We start from the raw sequence: 17495 nt of genomic DNA, 5'->3' as shown, positions 1-17495 counted from the left end.
GCACTCTCTGCACAGAACAACCTTGAGGGGTCTCAGGCTCAACCCTCAGCGCTGTGGTATACAGCAGGCTCATTCATAATGTGTATCTCATATATCTTTTGTCATGACCATCGTTTCTACTTTTATTCATGCTCGCTTCCTCGTCCTGTTATCGTCCTTTGCAGGTCAACTTCTCACCCACGACCCGTATCACGGTATGACAGTCATAACCGCATGTACGTCCCGCAATGTCCATTCCCACTGCCAAATCCACGTTGATCCAGCTCAATCCAAGTTTAAGCAATCTTGACCTTCCAGCGCTTCACCGCTGCATCCGCCCCCGTACTGTACACCGTGTCTCCCACCCAAACCACACCATTGACACCCTCCTTATGCGCATTTGTCTCCTTGACTCGCTTACCGGGCTCCTTGAGACTCCAGACAAAGATATTCGTATCCAAAGACGTCGACACCGCGCCCGTGCCCTCTGGATTCCATGCAATGCCCGTAATCTTGCCAGTATGTGCACTCCAGCGGTCCGTAACTAGCTCCAGAGATGCTGCCCCTGTCACGAGGCCTGTAAGTCCGCCACCACCTACTTTGTAGACGTAGATTTTGCCAGCTGCCGTGCCAGTAGCGAGGAGCGTTCCGTCGCGAGAGAAGGATATGGCTGTTAGTGGGGAGGCAGAGACGGCGTCAATGGCGGCGGTTTGTTTAGGTGCTTTTCCTGGCACGACGGAGAAGAGGCGGAGGCTGGAGTCTTGCGAGCCGATTGCCACAGTGCTGCCGGATGAGGCAAGAGACGTAGGCGTTGATTTCAGGGGTAGTTCACCATCTTCTTCGCCATCTCGGTAGACTAACACGCTTTCAACCTGCGCAACTACTACCAGGCCGTCGACTGTTGTGATTGCTTTAGGTTGTGACGAGAGTGAGGTAGGTTTGCCCGTGAAAGTCTTCGCGCCAGCATCCACGGTTCGGAGGGTATCGTCCCAGCCAACTGTATAAACTTGCGGGTGAGATTCAGAGGTCGACACTGCTACCCCTGAGACGATGTTGCTATGACCTGCGCCTTCGACGGCCTCTGCTGCGCCATTCGAGGCGTTCCAAGATACTATCCTGCCCTCGGCGCTTCCGGTCCACAGCGTTGCAGCGGCACCTTCTCCTGACGTGGCTAAAGCGGTAATATTCTTCTGATGGCCTGAAATGACCTTGGTTGGCTGACTAGAGTTTGTGTTGAGGTAATTCAGGTCGCCACTCAGGGAGAGAGAAATAATCAGACCGTCTGATCTACCCGCAGGCCAAACCACACCGACCTGCTGATCAGAGACATTTACAGTGTCGCCAAACTTCCATGTATGGGTAACTTTGCCAGCCTCAACATCCCACGTCTTGACAGTTCGGTCAGCAGATGATGTGACGAAGCTCTTGGAATCTTTGGACCATGAGACCCCGAAGATACTTCCAGTATGGCCATCTCCAGAGTCGACGATTTCGGTCTTGATTTCACCAGTCTTCCCGTCGTAGAGGAAGACTTTCTTGTCGCCTCCCACACTAAGTAGATGATTTCCATCTGGAGAGAAGGCAACACCGTAGACGAAGTTGGTATGGTTTCCTCGTCCAGGGATGCCATTGAATTTGAACGGCGCTCCATGATAAAAGACCAGATTCTTGTCATCACCTGCCGTAGCTGCTCTCAAGGGCCGCTGCTGTCGTATACTGACCGCATTGACCTGTGCCGAATGACCGCTGATCTCGCCAACAGTGTTGCCGGAGTCCGCTGTCACGCAATGGCCGTAGCGTTGTTTCCCGTCGCCCACAGCTATTATGCGCTGACTGTCACCATCCCAAGCTATATCATTGATTCGACCGGAAATAATGGCATATTCGCCCTTTGTGACTCCTGAGCCGTTGGGAGAACTATCCCAGACTCTTACGATGCCTGAAGCATCCCCAGACGCAACGTAGTAGCCAGAAGGAGAGAACCGGGCAACGGATGTAGCAGCATTATGTTGGGTGTATTGAGTAGAAACAGCTGGGTTGTCTATGGAACGGAGGAAGATGGACTTGTTGGAGGCGTACGCTATTCTTTCGCCCTTTGAGTCCGCTGATAGAGGGGTAGGCTGGCCTCGAGTAGTGGTAGGCAGAGCGGCATAAACGCCGTCTGAGATGTGTTAGCTGGGATACAACTGGTCTGGAACACACTAGACATACCAGCTGTGATAGACATGGTCAATTCATGTGGTGGTCAACCGATGGTAGGGGAGAGGACGCGAGGTAAGATGAGAGTGATGAGTTGCATGTGAGACGAAGCCGCCCGCACCGAAACGAATTATTTGGTGCAGCCTTGTCCCGTCTGCAAGGCTGCCACTATAAGAATCTGGGAAGGTACGACCAACACTGGAAACTGCAAGATTCAACGGATTTACATTCCGCCGTGAAGCAAATATCCGTTGCTTCCAGACAAATTCTAGTTGTTGGCTATAATACAAGAGACAACTTCGCCCAGTACCTAAGTATTGTACATGTTAATATCGTCGACTTTGGGGCATCCGCGTCGACCCATTTATTATATTCGCGCTCTGCGTTCTTTTCAACACCTCCGGATGTTTGTGTATGCTGGGCATGAGTCCCAAAGCAATCGCCCGTCGGATGGCTTTGGCGATCTTGCGCTGGTTGACAGGCCTTAGACCCGTCAATTTAGAGTGTTTTACCCGACCCATATCCGTCATATAGTCAGACATGACTGTGAAATTCTTATACAGACTCAACGGGTTGATGTTTAGCTGGTCGAAGATATCTGATGTTGGTCGTGCTCTTTTCCTCCATTTTCGGGTTTCCGCAGCACTCAAATCGTGAGGGGCATACACATCACCGGGAAACCATTTGCGCGAAACTTGTCTTTTCAGTGCTCTCTTTTCTTCCTCTAGTGCCTCTTGTTGTCTGGCGGATGTGAGTGTCGGGGCGGAGATCGCTCGTGTAGTAGTATCTGACGAGTAGTTAGCAACAAGGAACATAGATGAAAAAAGGATGCGATGAGACAGCGTACAAATCGGATTGACAATGCAGACCTTCTTCGCCGTCTGTCCAAGGTTCGTTGCTAGTCTTGAGCTCAAACTGGATGTCATTGTCTCTGCCACGGCTTACTCTGTGCCTGATAAGTAAGACCGACAAGGACGATTCTGTTGTTAGATCGAGGATGTTCGAATTCCGAGAATCTCAAACCATGTCAGTAGCACAGAATCTCGCTGGCATCCAGATGCGAAAGACAAACATGCCAAGCTTTCGGACAAAACATAATCCGACTCCGATGTTGGCGTCAGCCTCGCCCTTGAAAGTCCAGCCTCGAGTTTAAACTCTTCCGCTTCTAGAGGACCTCATAACTCGAATATCACTGGTATCACAATGCACCTCATGGAGGTAAGGCAAAAAAGGCAACGTCGTCCACAATCCCCACTTTATAGATTTCATTCAGACCAAAGTCTGCATTGTTATAGGTAGGCCAACTAATTCGCGCAACCCAGTGAACTATGATCAACGTTTAGAAGAAGACAAACTCTTTACTTGCCCTTTCCACATGTATGAATATGAGCAGAATGCTCACTGTTGGCCTTTCAAACCTCCAACGAGAGCAACCATGACTTCCAGTCCGCGCGCAAATCTTCATTCGGCCGCTCACTACATCCCACGATCTCACCAGCGTCTTCCGCAATACCGAACCAACACCACGATCATGGCTCAACAAAGGAATGCTTCCCACACCCAACGCGAATCTGTATCTGAAGGAACAGAAGAGCGACGCAATGAAACTGAAGGACGTGAAGAAGAAGAAATGCCTCTCCCATCGCAAGTAGAACAATTCGAACGACACGAAGACTACCAATCACGGATCTTCCACGCCAATCACATTGCCAAATTAATGCGCACCAAGGCCAAACTTTTGAAAGCCGAGGATCTTAGGAATCTCTCAGAACTGATCGATCTGGTGTTGACTCTAAAACTTGAGGAGGCAGGAATTGATGAAGAAGAAAAAGAAGAAGAAGAAGACATCCTAGGTGGCTGATTTACCAACAGGATGGATCTCACGGTAGAGAATTTCTTCGGAGTTTTATGGAGTACAGCCTTTCCCTGGCTTGATTTGCAACAGGCAGCACAAACCTCTCACAGAACTTGGATTTTCTCTGTACTCTAACCCCGGCGTTCAAGTGTAGAATATGAGATACTTAGGCATACATGTACAAAGATTAGGGCTTCTGACGAAATATCTTCCCCCACAAGCTAAATCATGTCCGACCCCACCTAGCCTGGCAGCATCTGAGAGCGGCAGGCCCTCACCGTTTCGAGGCTAGCTGAGCTGACGTGCCATGGCTCGCGAACTAAACTCACCAGACATACCTAGGTACCTCGTAATGCAGAATCGAAACATGTTGCTGACCTGCATTAGCTTCCATCCCTCTCGTATGCTTCTGTTTTGGAGGTGTCTCGTTGCCGACGGGATGCCCTTCCAGTCCGAGTGTATGCTGATGTTTCTTTCCCTCGGACCAATTCCAGGAGCAGCCACATGTAATCAAGATCGAAGATTTGACCGGTAAGACTCCTCTGTCAAGCGCATCAAATCCCTCGTGACCTTACGAAGTTTATACTATCTTGAAAAAGATCGGTAGTCATGGGCTACGGTGGCTTTTTGAAGGCACGCCTAGATGCATGCCTAGCCCTTGGCTGTGCCAGGTCACTGCAGGCCGAATTTGCACTCCTGAAGACAAATATGTTACGAAATGTTCCTCTTAAAATAAGGAAGCTTAATCGTTGCTTATTCCTACTTACCTCCTCGACTCTCAGCCTGTCCTAGTACATGACCAAAACAGAGCGAAACGACACTAGCTATCACCTAGCAATACTCAAGGCTGAGTGCATGTAACAATGTCGGCACCACAAGACGATATCAAGGCTTTACTTACTCTTCGTGATTCCCTCAATGCATCAATAGATGCTTTCGTGGGCCTAACCCCAGAGCAAAAGGCACAGAAGCCTGTCGTTGACAAGAGCCGTCAACAGATATGGTCTACAGCCCAAAAGATTGTTGGACAGACCGTCAACCCACCCCAGCGAGCGACACAGATCGCGTTCACGGTAAGACTGTCAGGTTTTGAAGACCCGAGTTGCTAATCGCACAATAGCCATGGATGAATGCCGTAGTGCGGACCGCCTTGGAGCTGGATTTGTTCAATTTCTTGGAAGACTCAACTACAGCAGCGCAGCTCGCACAGAAGACGGGGGCAGAGGAGACACTGATAGGTGGGTAGATTCAGTACTAGCGGGTCAGTTGGATGTATCACTGACAATGATCTTCAGTCCGCCTCATGCGTGTTCTTACCGGCTATGGTATAGTTGCTGAGCTTGGAGAACACACTTATGGGCGGACACCGCTCTCACAGGCATTGACGGTTCCGGCGTTGCGAGATCTGAACAAACATATGTAAGTTGAAGGTGGCATATACACAACTTACATAGGACTACACTCGTTGCCGCTTATCTTTCGTACAGTGCGAACTAACTCTTTCTTCACAGTTTCGACAGCAGCTGGAGCTGTATTGGAAAGCTCCCCGCCTATCTGGCCGACATTGGCTATAAGAATCCTGAAGACCCCGACAACACATTGTCCCACTTCGCGACTGGCACTGACTACTTCGGCTATATTCGTCAGGACCCAGTACGTCTCGTCCGTTTCAACTCGGCTATGAAAGGTACCGGTGGGCTTCTCGCCAGCCCGATTCCGAAGTCCTTGTTCGAGTCACTAGGAACAGATGAAAAGCAAGTGGTGATGGTTGACGTTGGTGGTGGCATTGGCCAGGTGACCGAGAAGACCCTGGAAGAAAACGCCGGACTTAAAGGTCGATTTGTCGTTCAAGATTTGGGAGCCATTGTCGAGGAGGCTCGAGAAAAGAATCCCCAATTTGAGGTCATGGAATATGATTTCTTCACTCCACAGCCAGTGAAAGGTATGTACATCCCTCAGGGGCCTTTCCCTACATTCTTCGTGCTCCTCAACCACGGAAGAAGCCATTCTGACTTTCTCAGGGGCAAACATTTACTTCATGCGACGGGTCTTACACGACTTTCCCGACTCGAAATGCCGAGAAATTCTTCGCAACCAGATTCATGGCATGGTGAAAAGGCAGTCCAAATTGTTGGTCTGCGAGACTGTGTTGCCAGCTACGGGTTGCAGTGAATTCGAGTCATTGGCAGACATTAGCCGGGCAACCTTTAGCTCGATGCAACGAAGTGAGAAGCATTGGAGGGCACTGCTGACTAGTGTCGGTCTGAAGGTTGTCAAGGTCTGGCCACCGAAGGCTGGTCCTTTTCCTGTGATCGAGTCAGAGCTCGAATGAATTGCTCATGCCCAGTTCAAGGGACAATATCAAGCTAGAGTATTTTAGTAGTTAGATAGAGTGATGAGGGGTATATCGTCCTGGGAATACAGCATAGCCAGATATCTAGAAGGGTTAACAGACACTAAGTCACCACCACTGCCTTGACAGACCCTGATAGTTGGTGTTGGTAGAACTGACATCCATTACGCCGTTTGCAGATATATGTACGTTAAAGCGGCAACCATTTGTGACCAGGTTGGGTTCTCTATTTAGAAGTGCGGGTTCCAGTTCCAATTCCAGTTGAGCTCCAAGTCCAAGTCTCCGCATCATGAAATTCATTGCTTCTCATTTCACCAAGAATTCCTGCAACCATCAGACCACAGTCTACCTACGAGTCTCGAACCTCTCTCACCCCTCCCCCGCCATTAGATACTTAATGGATCTCATACGACTCAATCCTTAATCTATCAGCAGCCTTTCGACTGCGTTTCCCCAGTCCAACATGAAGCCTTCTAGTCTAACACGGAGCATCATCCGTGCAATTGTGAACGACCGACCATATACCATTAGAGGATGCGAGTTACACAGACCACGTGTTCAGAGGTGCCGATCCGTCCAGCCTCGTCATGAGTACACTCAGAAACGTAATTTCTTTGGTCTTGGTGGCGCCATACAAACCTCACAGTCCATCTTTCAAAACGCGAAGCCAGCCTCTCCGAACTTAGAGCGTGCCCTGGGAAAGCTCTCCGACCTAGTCAAAGCAAGAAGAAGCAATTCAAGATTTCCTCCTGAAAGCGAAATCGTCGATGCCTTTCGAATGGTCTTCGCCTCTCGCCTCAAATCACCGAGACATCTGACTAGAAATGAAGTCAACCTGGCCACCGAGGCATTTATACATTTGCAAGAACGCAGTCATCTGTTGACAGGTGATGGGAGGACGGCATTGCTCGAAGACGACCTGAATAATGTGTTATTGGCACTGGCATCCTCCACTGGGAGAGACCGCTATCGAAGCGACGCAAGAATTCTTGCCACCTATATATTTGAAGCTCTACGGGATCCTTCTACGTCTCGAGAAGAGTATCTCTCCAAGCTCGGCAAAGAGCAAGTAAGTGGATCTCTACTCGCGACATACATTACGGTTCTGTCCGCAACAGGGTCTGCACACGATGCTCTAGATCTGTTACGCAGATCATGGGGTGCTACAGAAAGGACAAGCCTACCTGTATGGACAACTATCTTGAGAGGCCTTGCCAGTGAAGGTCATACTCAGGAGTTCTGGGATGTTCTCAGGGAAGTTCAAGATGAAATGGGCTTACTTGATGCTCCCTCACAGGAGATGCTCATTACCTTCTTTGCTGAACATGGCGAGATTACCATGTTGAAGAAGGTATTTGAATTGTCTCTAGAAGATGGCCAGGTTCCCACAACGCCATCTCTCGTCAAAACACTAGACTCTTCCATTCGACAGGGAGAGCTTGAATGGGCGGCTCCGATAGCCAAGGCATTACATGAACGAACTGATTCCGGTGACTTGGCAGGAACACTTTTGTTATGGTACACCCTTCACGAAGATAATGTGGACCACATTCGAAGGAGAATTGAAGAAATGGCAGACTCGGGTGTGACGAATGCCATAACCATGAAAACCTTAAACCGCATTATAGAATACGCATACCAGCAGCACAACCCGGAGAAAGCTTCAGAGTACGTCCAACTATGTTCAAAACTGGGTCTCCATCCAGATGCCAGGACCAGATATCTCCAATTGGATTACGCAGTCAAACAAGGCAACCGTGACGCAGCCATGGAGGCGTTTGAGCAACTTTCAGGAGAAGAGATCCCGGTAGATAGGTTGGATGTACCGGTTGTCAATCGCTATATTGCCTCACTCGCTTTCTCAGCCGACCACGAATATGAGCATCTGATGCAAGTCGTAGACCACCTCCTGGAAAGCAAAGGCGACCTGGATGCCGAGGCTATTGCAGGCTTGTCGCAAGTGTTTCTCGAAAAAGATGAGATCGACGAAGCAACTGGTCTCCTTCGCTACCGAGTCGACTCTCTCCCACTGGACGACCGCGCACGCATCGCCGCGGTATTCCTTAAATTCATCCCGGATCTGAACATTAAAGCGCAACGAGCATATAACGCCTATGAACTCTTCCGCCACGCATTCCCTGAAACACCCGTGCTCGACCGACTGCCCATGATGCAGAGCTTCTTCGACCGAAACCGTCCCGACCTCGCCTGCCTAGTCTTCGGCCACATGCGCCAGCGGGAAAATAAAGAAACCCGCCCAACAGCAGAAGCCTACGCGCAATGTTTCGCCGGCATCGCGAAATGCAAAGACATCGACGGTCTACAAATGATTTACAACATGCTGAAGCTCGACCTAGAAGTGGACCAAACGACCCGAGTCCACAACGCCCTCCTCGCCGCGTACACAGAATGCCAACAGCCCTTCGTCGGTATCATTGACCACTTCTGGAAAGTGATGGAATCGCGCGAAGGGCCAACCATCAGCACCTTCCAACTCGCCCTGCGCGCGTGCGAGAAGTGGATTCCCCAGGGGAGCCACGAAGCCCGACACATCATGGCATTGATGCAATCCTTCAACCTGCGCATCACCAAGGAGATCTACGACCTGTACATCGGTGCGCTCGCGGGGCAATCCGAGTTCGAAAACGTCGTCGAACTCATCGACGCCATGGTATCTGACATCGGTGAGCATCCCGACGCCTTCACGATCGGGACCTTCTACAACGCCATCCCCTGGCAGTTCCGCAAGGACGAGGTCGAGGCGTGGGCGAAGCAGGCGTATCCCGAGGAATGGGCCGAGCTAGAGTCATACGGCGACGAGATCGATGAAGAGTGGGAGATCCGGTATTTCAAGATCGATCGTAATCAGTTCATCGACATGCATGATGAGCTGCTGTTCGGGAGTGGCGAGTATGAGCCCAGGTTGGCGAGGGAGAAGCATCAGAGTCTGGAGATGCCGAAGCTGTAGTTAGAGAGACCTTTGGAAACAGATACTGGTGAGACGTGTGGAGAATATTATGTGTATGTAGACGAATGATTTATCCACCTACCTAGGTAGTCTGGCTATCTGTGTATTTACCGGTCTCTGTCACACACCACACCGCACTCTCGGCAACTTCCCAGGGGAACAGGTTTCAATGATATTGTCTATCTTAGGCCCTGCCGTGGGAATATCGATGTAGATGAACTGAATTTTAGGTATGCGACTACTATCTTACCTGTCCTCCCTCACCGTCACAGCACGTGGTCGCCATGGGCTGGGCATCGCCATGCACAAAGTTCTCTCGATCTGTCAGGTGGTGAGTTCCGACGGAGGGTTTTATGACAGATCGGATTGTGGGTCAGCTGCAAGACGCTTGTTCTCTACCAGATCCGGTCGAGAATCGGTTGGATAGGATGCCTTGTCAGGTGGATGCCAGTGTTTGGATCCGAGAAGGGCTTGGAGTCTTCGTTTGTTGCCAGTAGAACAGCTGACGAGGAGAGAGCTCACCGATCCGCTGTTAGATGCCTTCGACCTCACCAAACTTGAGTAGCTGCCGAACAATGCTCCCCATCTCGCCCGGCCCGGGAAGATTTAGACCGCTTACCAGCGACCCCTCCATTACGAGATCACCGCCGGAGGGTTTTCGCTCTGGTTACAAACGCGTCCCGCTTAGGAGCCGGCTATATTGGTGTCTACCCTAGGGAACATTTAAACTGGTGCTAGATACCCCAGACCCTGTGCTGGCCTGTCGCACGAAAGATAGCCGCGTTTAGCGCCTTCAAGGGGCAATTTGCGCGGTGCGTGAGCGCGTACTCGTACTCAGTGGGCCGCTCTCCGAGCCTTGTGTTCCATTGGATGCGCGCTGACCACATCAATAACGCCTTCCGGTCCCGGCACTTGACGAATTTCCATTCTGCCACCGCTATAAAAAGCTATCACGGAGACCTGGCGGAACAACGGTGCTTCGCATAACGCGATCCAGCACCACCAGATCACTGACGCCTCTCTGTGGTACAAGGCGAGCCATCATGGCTTTGTTCGACTACTTTTCCCATGTTGAATTGCCCACACCGACGCTGCCCCTCGAAGAGGCATGTGCCCTCTTACACCAAGAGTTTGGCCTTGTCGCCAACGTGCGTCCGCTCGGCAGTCATCAGGACCAGAACTTTCTCGTCCTCACCGCAGCCCATACCGAGCCGCTGGGCGTATTGAAGATCAGCAACCCCGCCTTTAGTGATTCGGAGATTGCGATGCAGGATGCCGTCGCCATTGCCGTTGCCCGTGCAGAACCATCCCTGCGCATCCCCCACATTGTCGAGGGACCGCGGGGTGCCATGTCGGGCTGGTGGCAGACCAGTCAGGGACGTCTACACTGCCGCATCATCTCCTTCATATCAGGTCGCACACTGACCGGCTCACACTACCTCAGCCCGGCCGTGGTGCAACGGCTAGGCGAGCTGTCGGCCGCGGTCAGTGTGGCCCTGGCCACTGAGACTCATCCTGCTGCAGGGCGTATCTTGCAGTGGGACCTACGACACGCCGAACGCGTCATTGCCGCTATCAGCGCCACCGAACCCGATGTCGACCTGCGAGCGCGCACCGCCGAAGCCAGCCAACGCGCCTTAGCTTTGCTACGCCCCGTGTCTGATTGCCTGCCGCGTCAGTTGAGCCACTTTGACATCACCGACGATAACGTCCTGCATCCGGATGGCGATGTCCTCCGCCTGCCAGATGCCGTGATCGACTTTGGCGATGTGAGTGAATCCTGGGCCGTGGCAGAGATTGCCATCACCGTTGCCTCGATCCTACACCACGCCGATGCCTGTTACCGCACCGTGCTGCCGGCCATCGCTGCATTCGATCGACGACGCCGTCTCAGTGACGATGAGATCACCGCGCTATGGCCCTTGGTGGTCCTGCGTGCGGTCGTTCTGGCGCTCAGTGGACGTCAGCAGGTGCGCCTCAACGACGATAACGAGTATGCCAAGCGAGCATTGGACCGCGAGTCTATGATCCTCCGTCGCGCCACTGAGGTGCCATTGGAGGTGGTTACCGCCCAGATACGCCATACGCTGGGACGCCCTGTCGCCGTAGCGCCGTGCTGGACAGGCAAGACGATCTTATCAGCGCCACGATCGGTGGTCGTTCTCGATGCCTCTACTCTCTCGACGTTGGCCGACGAGGGGGCCTGGCTCCAGAACGATGCGGTAGAGCGTGCAGCACAGCATTTGCTGGTCCAGGGTGCCGATATGGTCGTGCTACCGGCCTTGCAACCAATGTTGCTGGGTGCCCCAGCCAGGACACCCAGCCTGCCCGCCACGGTTCCCACTTCGGCGTCCGCCTGGTTCGCCGCTGAGACCACCCTCGAACTGCCTGCCAATCTATATACACGACAAGGTGGGACGGTACTGCCCGTGGGAACAGCGAAAGTTGCGGCCGGAAGCCGCATCGACGTGCTGCTGACCGCGCTTGATCCAGCCAATGTGCCAACCGCGATCCCGGCCGTCGATCTGCCCGGTTGGAGCGTGGCGATTGGAGATGCAACCGCAGCGCTGGGCGTGACGCCGCCCTCGGACAACGCTGACGACGAGCGTCTGTTGGAACGGCGTGAAGCAGTGGTGGCAGAGGCGCAGGAGCACTACTATGCCCATCCACCGCGGATCGAACGGGGCTGGCGCGAATACCTGATGGACGTCCACGGTCGCGTCTACCTCGACATGGTCAACAATGTCGCGTCGGTAGGTCATGCCCATCCGCGCATCGCCGCGGCCGTCGCACGGCAGACCCGACTGCTGAACACCAATTCGCGCTTTCACTACGCCGCCATCACGCGCTACGCCGAGCGGCTAGCCGCTCAACTTCCTGAGCCGCTTGATACGGTCTTCTTGGTCAACTCGGGCTCCGAGGCGGTCGATCTGGCCATTCGTCTGGCACTAGCGACCACTCAGCGTCGCGATGTGGTGGCCATGGCCGAGGCCTACCACGGTTGGACCTATGCCAGCGATGCCGTTTCCACCTCGATCGCCGACAATCCGAACGCGCCGCACACACGGCCCGACTGGGTCCACACCGTTGAGGCGGCCAACACCTACCGCGGACGTCATCGCGGAGTCGAGGCCGCCAAGACCTATGCCGCCGACGCGGTGGCACGTCTGCGCTCGTTGGCCGCCGAAGGGCATGCGCCGGCCGCCTTTCTGAGCGAGTCCTACTACGGCAACGCCGGCGGCGTAGCGCTGCCCGACGGCTACCTGCGCGAGGTCTATGCCGCGGTACGCGACCTAGGTGGCTTGGCCATCGCCGATGAGGTCCAGGTAGGCTTCGGCCGTCTGGGTTCCTGGTTCTGGGGCTTCCAACAGCAGGAAGTTGTGCCCGACATTGTGGCGGTGGCCAAATCTATTGGCGGTGGCTTCCCGCTGGGTGCCGTGATCACCAGCCGCGCTATTGCCGATCAATACCGTAGCCAGGGATACTTCTTCTCCTCCACCGGTGGATCGCCCCTGTCATCGGTGGTGGGACACACGGTGTTGGACATCATCGAAGAGGAGCAGCTGCAGGCGAATGCACGGATTGTTGGTGCCCACCTGAAAGCGCGGCTGCAGGAGTTGGGTAAGCGACACCCCCTCGTTGGAACCGTGCATGGCGATGGCCTCTACCTGGGCCTCGAATTTGTGTGCGACCGAACCAGCCTGGAACCGGCAACGGCGGAGACCGCGGCCATCTGCAACCGGCTGCTGGAACTGGGTGTGATCATGCAACCCACCGGCGATCACAAGAATGTGCTGAAGATCAAACCGCCGCTCTGCATCACGCAACAGTCTGCCGATTACTTTGTCGACATGCTGGACCAGGTGCTCTCGACGGGATTCTAGAACGCGCACTGCCTTGAGACAATCAAAATGATTGTAGGCCTGAAGGCCTGACAAAATAAGCACTCAAGCCCCGATGCTGGTACTCGTCAGCCACCACATTCGTGGCCTGGTATTTTTGCATGCAGAATTTCTGCGTCGGAGGCGGCTCTGCGGGTAGAGGTGGCGAAATGACCAAGTCCAGCCTCCTAATCTTCAGCGACATCAATAAGCAAAGTACCCCTTTCGGACATCCGCAACTTATCCATTCAGTTGTTGACTGCAGCTGGTAATCAAGGCTGTAGCTTCGACGATAGTTGAGCTATGACTTAGGCCTTGTTCTAACGAGGCAAAGCCATTTTCGATGGTTTCTTCTTACACATACACTCCTGAGCTTGATTGGCCACCATATGCCACTTGCAAGCCACGGAGGCATTGAACACTTTAATGGCACTTGGGCCCGGTACCAGAGCTCGACAACAATCTTCGGATGGGGGTCGTCGAGATTATGCGCATTGCATGCTCGAAGTATATTGATCGTAGCAAGAAGGGCTTATGTTCGCCTTTCATCTTTTTCTCAGCTTTTGCACCATCCAAGTGAGAGCCCCCATCAGCGGCTTAAAGAACACTACGAGCTGGACCTCGTCAATGGCGGAGGTCAAGAGTCAATCCCATTGGGAGCAGATGAATTTGCTGGGGACAACGTTGAATCCGGTAGGTAAATCATCTCGGCGAGGTCTTCTGCTCGCCGAGCATCCTACTCCCAGAGCTAGTTGCCGATTCACTATGTAATGAGGGCGTTCCTGGCAGTAGAGATGATGATAATGGGCTTGGCGGATTTTCCTACCAAGTTCCATGTCACAGCCACTGTGGCATCTTCGACAGCTCTTGTCGTCTTGTTAGCTGCCCCCGTTCTCACGTTGATATCTACAATACACAACCCGCTTGATGTCGCTAGCGTATGATGACAAGTCTGGGCCATGAAGGCCCAGCGGAACTATGACGGCTTCTACAAGATCTACGCCTGCTGTGGATGGATGGGAATAGCTTCGTCATGCGCGCGACGCTACCCTCCCAGCTGGGTCATCTCTGCGAGACTGCCCGGCCAATCCTTGCTCCAGGACGACCAAGCACTGCCTTGAAGCCACGCAGGAAAGTTTCTAAAAAGCCCCGTCAGGGAGAGGGGCGCTCGTAAGCACTCGACTCATTGCCAACTATTCTCTTCTTCCCTAGAAGTTCCATATGAGACTAGAAGTCTCGAAATGGACAGTACAATACTCCGTAAACTAGAAGAACCTAAATTGGACACTAAGATATTATATAGTAGAGTATAATTCTTCAATCCCGGCCAGCTTGCTTGAGGACCTATGCAATAAATAGGTGGAATAGCTACATCGAGGCAGGTACTATTTTGAACAAAGATGTTTTGGTGGATTGAATTTATTTCATTTCTCAATACTACTGACTCTCATCTGCAGGAGTCAACCTTGCTCGAGGGGATTTCGCAGACCCATCCCTCTAAGAAATGCGGTCTATGCTTTCCACTCCTGAAACCCTACTGGATCTGTGCATAACCAATACATTCTTTCGAATGATGGGATAACAGATGTCCGCCTGGTCCTCAGGCGCTGGGCATACGGGCCTCGCCGCCTCAGAATACCATCGAAGGTATGAGTTCCTCTTTGTCGCCGTTCATCAAGTGTCGCGTCATCCCACAATCGAGACCTTCCCTCCACGTGCTTTGAGTAAAGCTGTCCTATAATCATGTTTGCCACACTCATAAAGTCAACCTCAGAATATAGGTGTGGATGCAGATCTTTGTGCTCGTGCACCTTCAAGACTGGCAATGTACTTGAAGCCCATGTTTGGGTATGGACCATCATATCCTTCCGGTGAAGGTAACCTCGCTCCCACCTAGGGCATCACAGTTCTCGATAATCCGCCTGTCTCGCTCTGCGATTCCGATTGACATGACGATGCGGATTGACAGGTTGTCGCATATAGGCGTTGTCCTCCTCGTTCCCGACATGACGCTGCTGATTGGAGAACTTGTTCTCCGCTGGCCCTATTGGTGGGTAGAAGTTTTGATTGTTGTTCTGCTTCTGGTTTTGCAGTGCTTTGGGCCCTGTGGGCGCACCTGGTACACTTGGTTGTGCTGCTGGGGCTTTGTTGAAGTTCTGGTTGCGATGCGGTCGGTTGTTGTAGCCATTTTGTCGCGGGCCTGTTGGAGCATTGTTCTGGTTTTGGTTCATGTTCGCGTTCACGTTCGCATTCCAGTTCTGATTTTGATTCTGATTACCAAAGCCTTGGTTATTGGCACCGTCGAAGCTCATGTTATTTGGAAACATGTTATTCATCCCGTTCATACCATTGGGCATACCAAAATTGTTAGGCTGCATCCAGTTCATGGGATTCATTGAGTTCATGGTATTCATATTCATTCCATTCATTCCCATATTCATGTTCATCCCCATGTTCATAGCCATTGGATTCATCATGAAAGGATTGAAATTGGGCATCATGGGGAAATTCATGCCTTGCATCATTTGCGCCATATCAGGGGGCATCATGTTCTCGGGTAGTGTATTATTACTACTGTCAGTTGCATTCTTCTCTGTCGAACCATCTTTTTGGGAAACATCGTCCTTTGAAGAATTCTGCTTCTCAGTATCGACGTCTGCTTTTGGCGTGGATGTGGACACTGCGTCTCCTGATTTTTGGCGTTTCATGGCAGGCGCAATAAGACTCTCAGATACAATAGATCCGTCAACATCACTTGCATTTCTTTTTCTAGAATGCCCATTGTTCGAGTGTGGTGACATGGTTCCATCTTGTGAACCAGTTCGAGATTTGGTGGGTGTATTAACCGCCTTTGGTGAATCACCAGCCACCGTTGGACTTCTAGACCTTGGTTTTTCATTTGTCTTTTCTGCTTGATACTCCTTGATTTTTGTTTTTGTTTCTTCATCAGGTTCAAGACGCTCCAGACTGATATTCTCCGTCTCACAACCCGGACATGTGAGATCATTCTCAAGCAAGGCATTTTCAATACAATCGTGGCAGTACGTTTTCCCACAACAAGGTGTCTTCATTGGATCTACAAACAAACGTTTGTCAATCGAGCATTCCAAGCCCCGATCTTGTAGCTCTTTGTTACCAACTTGCACTTTCTTTTGAGCAGCTTCAGAGGCCTTGACCTGCTCAAGATGTTTTCTCCAAGCCTTCTCATCTGCTTGAGCAAAAACGTAATCCCCTTCAGCGTTGACCATGAGATTCTGGCGTTGAGCATCATCTAGTTTATCGACATCTGATTGATCGATCTTCTTCAACATGGAACGAGGGATACCGGTTGTTCTTTTGATGCGGTTTTTGTTGTCATAATTGGCATCGTCGTTGGTTGGACATGCCTGTATCCAGTGGCCTTTTTGATATTATTAGTAAAAATCGATCATGTGAGTAGGCGTGACATACCTTTCTTTCCACAACGGTAGCAAATATATCCATGAGGTGGTTCACCTTCGGGTATATTTGCTTTTTTGTTGAACGGTTTTCCTGACATTGGCACACGGGTTTCATGAGACATTTCCTCTTGTTTTTGTTGCCACTGTGCGTCGGTAAATTTTGAAAAGGCCTCCAGCTTCTCCAACTCTGTCATCGAGCTATTGATTTCCACCGCCTTCAGAGCTTTCGCAGCATTGTGAGAGGGTTTGGCACTCGCCGGGGGTTTGCCAGAGACATATCGAGCGGCACGACCTTTACCGGGGGCAGAAGCAGGGAGTCTTCGGGCGAGGACTGTTGAGTCTTTAGGGATGATTTCGGTGTCGTCGGTGTACTCTGGAAATTCAATTAGTTCATGCTGAAGACAACATCAGTATCCACGAGGGAATTTACCTTCATTACTGTTCTCCTTGTATATCTTCAGGTCAAAGTCGGTTCCATCTCCTAGACGAGAGATGGTGATGATCTCACGTTTGAGGTTCCAGACATCAGTGTGAGGGCCATCGATGGTTACACGTTGCGGCTCTTTCTGCGACTTGAACTTGAAGTACACATATGACGCCATGATGGCGGGGATTGAAAAGTGATCAGAACGAAGAAGAGTCCTTCAATCAGGTGTGCAGTCTTTGATCCAAAAAGTCGAGGTGGTTGGCGTTCAAGTTGGTAGAAATTGATGATTAATCTCCAGGAAACAAGAAGTTCAACAAACTGTGAGTGAATGAGGGAACGTAAGGGAGATGTGTATTGAGAAAGAGTTAACAAGTAATAGTTCAATCAATGCTG

At 51.7% G+C, this 17495-nt stretch overlaps 7 protein-coding genes across 7 annotated transcripts; 4 read left to right on the top strand and 3 right to left on the bottom strand.

The window, feature by feature from the left end:
• Window positions 1-275: 275 nt before the first annotated feature.
• LTR84_003779 (uncharacterized protein) lies at window positions 276-2188 on the bottom strand (the record flags this gene model as incomplete). The annotated part of the gene is made up of 2 exons (XM_064847363.1): window positions 276-2140; window positions 2182-2188. The coding sequence occupies 2 exons, from the start codon at window positions 2186-2188 to the stop codon at window positions 276-278; spliced, it is 1872 nt and encodes a 623-aa protein (XP_064705084.1).
• A 316-nt stretch (window positions 2189-2504) lies between these two features.
• Window positions 2505-3104, bottom strand: LTR84_003778 (uncharacterized protein; the record flags this gene model as incomplete). The annotated part of the gene is made up of 2 exons (XM_064847362.1): window positions 2505-2965; window positions 3026-3104. 2 exons carry the CDS (start codon window positions 3102-3104, stop codon window positions 2505-2507), a joined length of 540 nt encoding a protein of 179 aa, XP_064705083.1.
• Window positions 3105-3613: 509 nt separating this feature from the next.
• Window positions 3614-4039, top strand: LTR84_003777 (uncharacterized protein; the record flags this gene model as incomplete). Its single annotated transcript, XM_064847361.1, has 1 exon — window positions 3614-4039. The coding sequence occupies one exon, from the start codon at window positions 3614-3616 to the stop codon at window positions 4037-4039; it is 426 nt and encodes a 141-aa protein (XP_064705082.1).
• Window positions 4040-4896: 857 nt separating this feature from the next.
• LTR84_003776 (uncharacterized protein) lies at window positions 4897-6365 on the top strand (the record flags this gene model as incomplete). The annotated part of the gene is made up of 5 exons (XM_064847360.1): window positions 4897-5106; window positions 5154-5271; window positions 5329-5452; window positions 5545-5975; window positions 6055-6365. The coding sequence occupies 5 exons, from the start codon at window positions 4897-4899 to the stop codon at window positions 6363-6365; spliced, it is 1194 nt and encodes a 397-aa protein (XP_064705081.1).
• A 484-nt stretch (window positions 6366-6849) lies between these two features.
• On the top strand, window positions 6850-9354 carry LTR84_003775 (uncharacterized protein; the record flags this gene model as incomplete). Its single annotated transcript, XM_064847359.1, has 1 exon — window positions 6850-9354. The coding sequence occupies one exon, from the start codon at window positions 6850-6852 to the stop codon at window positions 9352-9354; it is 2505 nt and encodes an 834-aa protein (XP_064705080.1).
• A 1043-nt stretch (window positions 9355-10397) lies between these two features.
• LTR84_003774 (uncharacterized protein) lies at window positions 10398-13238 on the top strand (the record flags this gene model as incomplete). Its single annotated transcript, XM_064847358.1, has 1 exon — window positions 10398-13238. One exon carries the CDS (start codon window positions 10398-10400, stop codon window positions 13236-13238), a length of 2841 nt encoding a protein of 946 aa, XP_064705079.1.
• A 1898-nt stretch (window positions 13239-15136) lies between these two features.
• On the bottom strand, window positions 15137-17277 carry LTR84_003773 (uncharacterized protein; the record flags this gene model as incomplete). The annotated part of the gene is made up of 3 exons (XM_064847357.1): window positions 15137-16635; window positions 16686-17048; window positions 17106-17277. The coding sequence occupies 3 exons, from the start codon at window positions 17275-17277 to the stop codon at window positions 15137-15139; spliced, it is 2034 nt and encodes a 677-aa protein (XP_064705078.1).
• Between the last annotated feature and the right edge of the window lie 218 nt (window positions 17278-17495).

This window comes from Exophiala bonariae (genome assembly GCF_035927105.1).
Source record: "Exophiala bonariae strain CCFEE 5792 chromosome Unknown scaffold_17, whole genome shotgun sequence".
NCBI lineage: Eukaryota > Fungi > Ascomycota > Eurotiomycetes > Chaetothyriales > Herpotrichiellaceae > Exophiala > Exophiala bonariae.
Note: the sequence above shows the minus strand (reverse complement) of the source record. Positions and strands in the feature narration are given on the sequence as shown.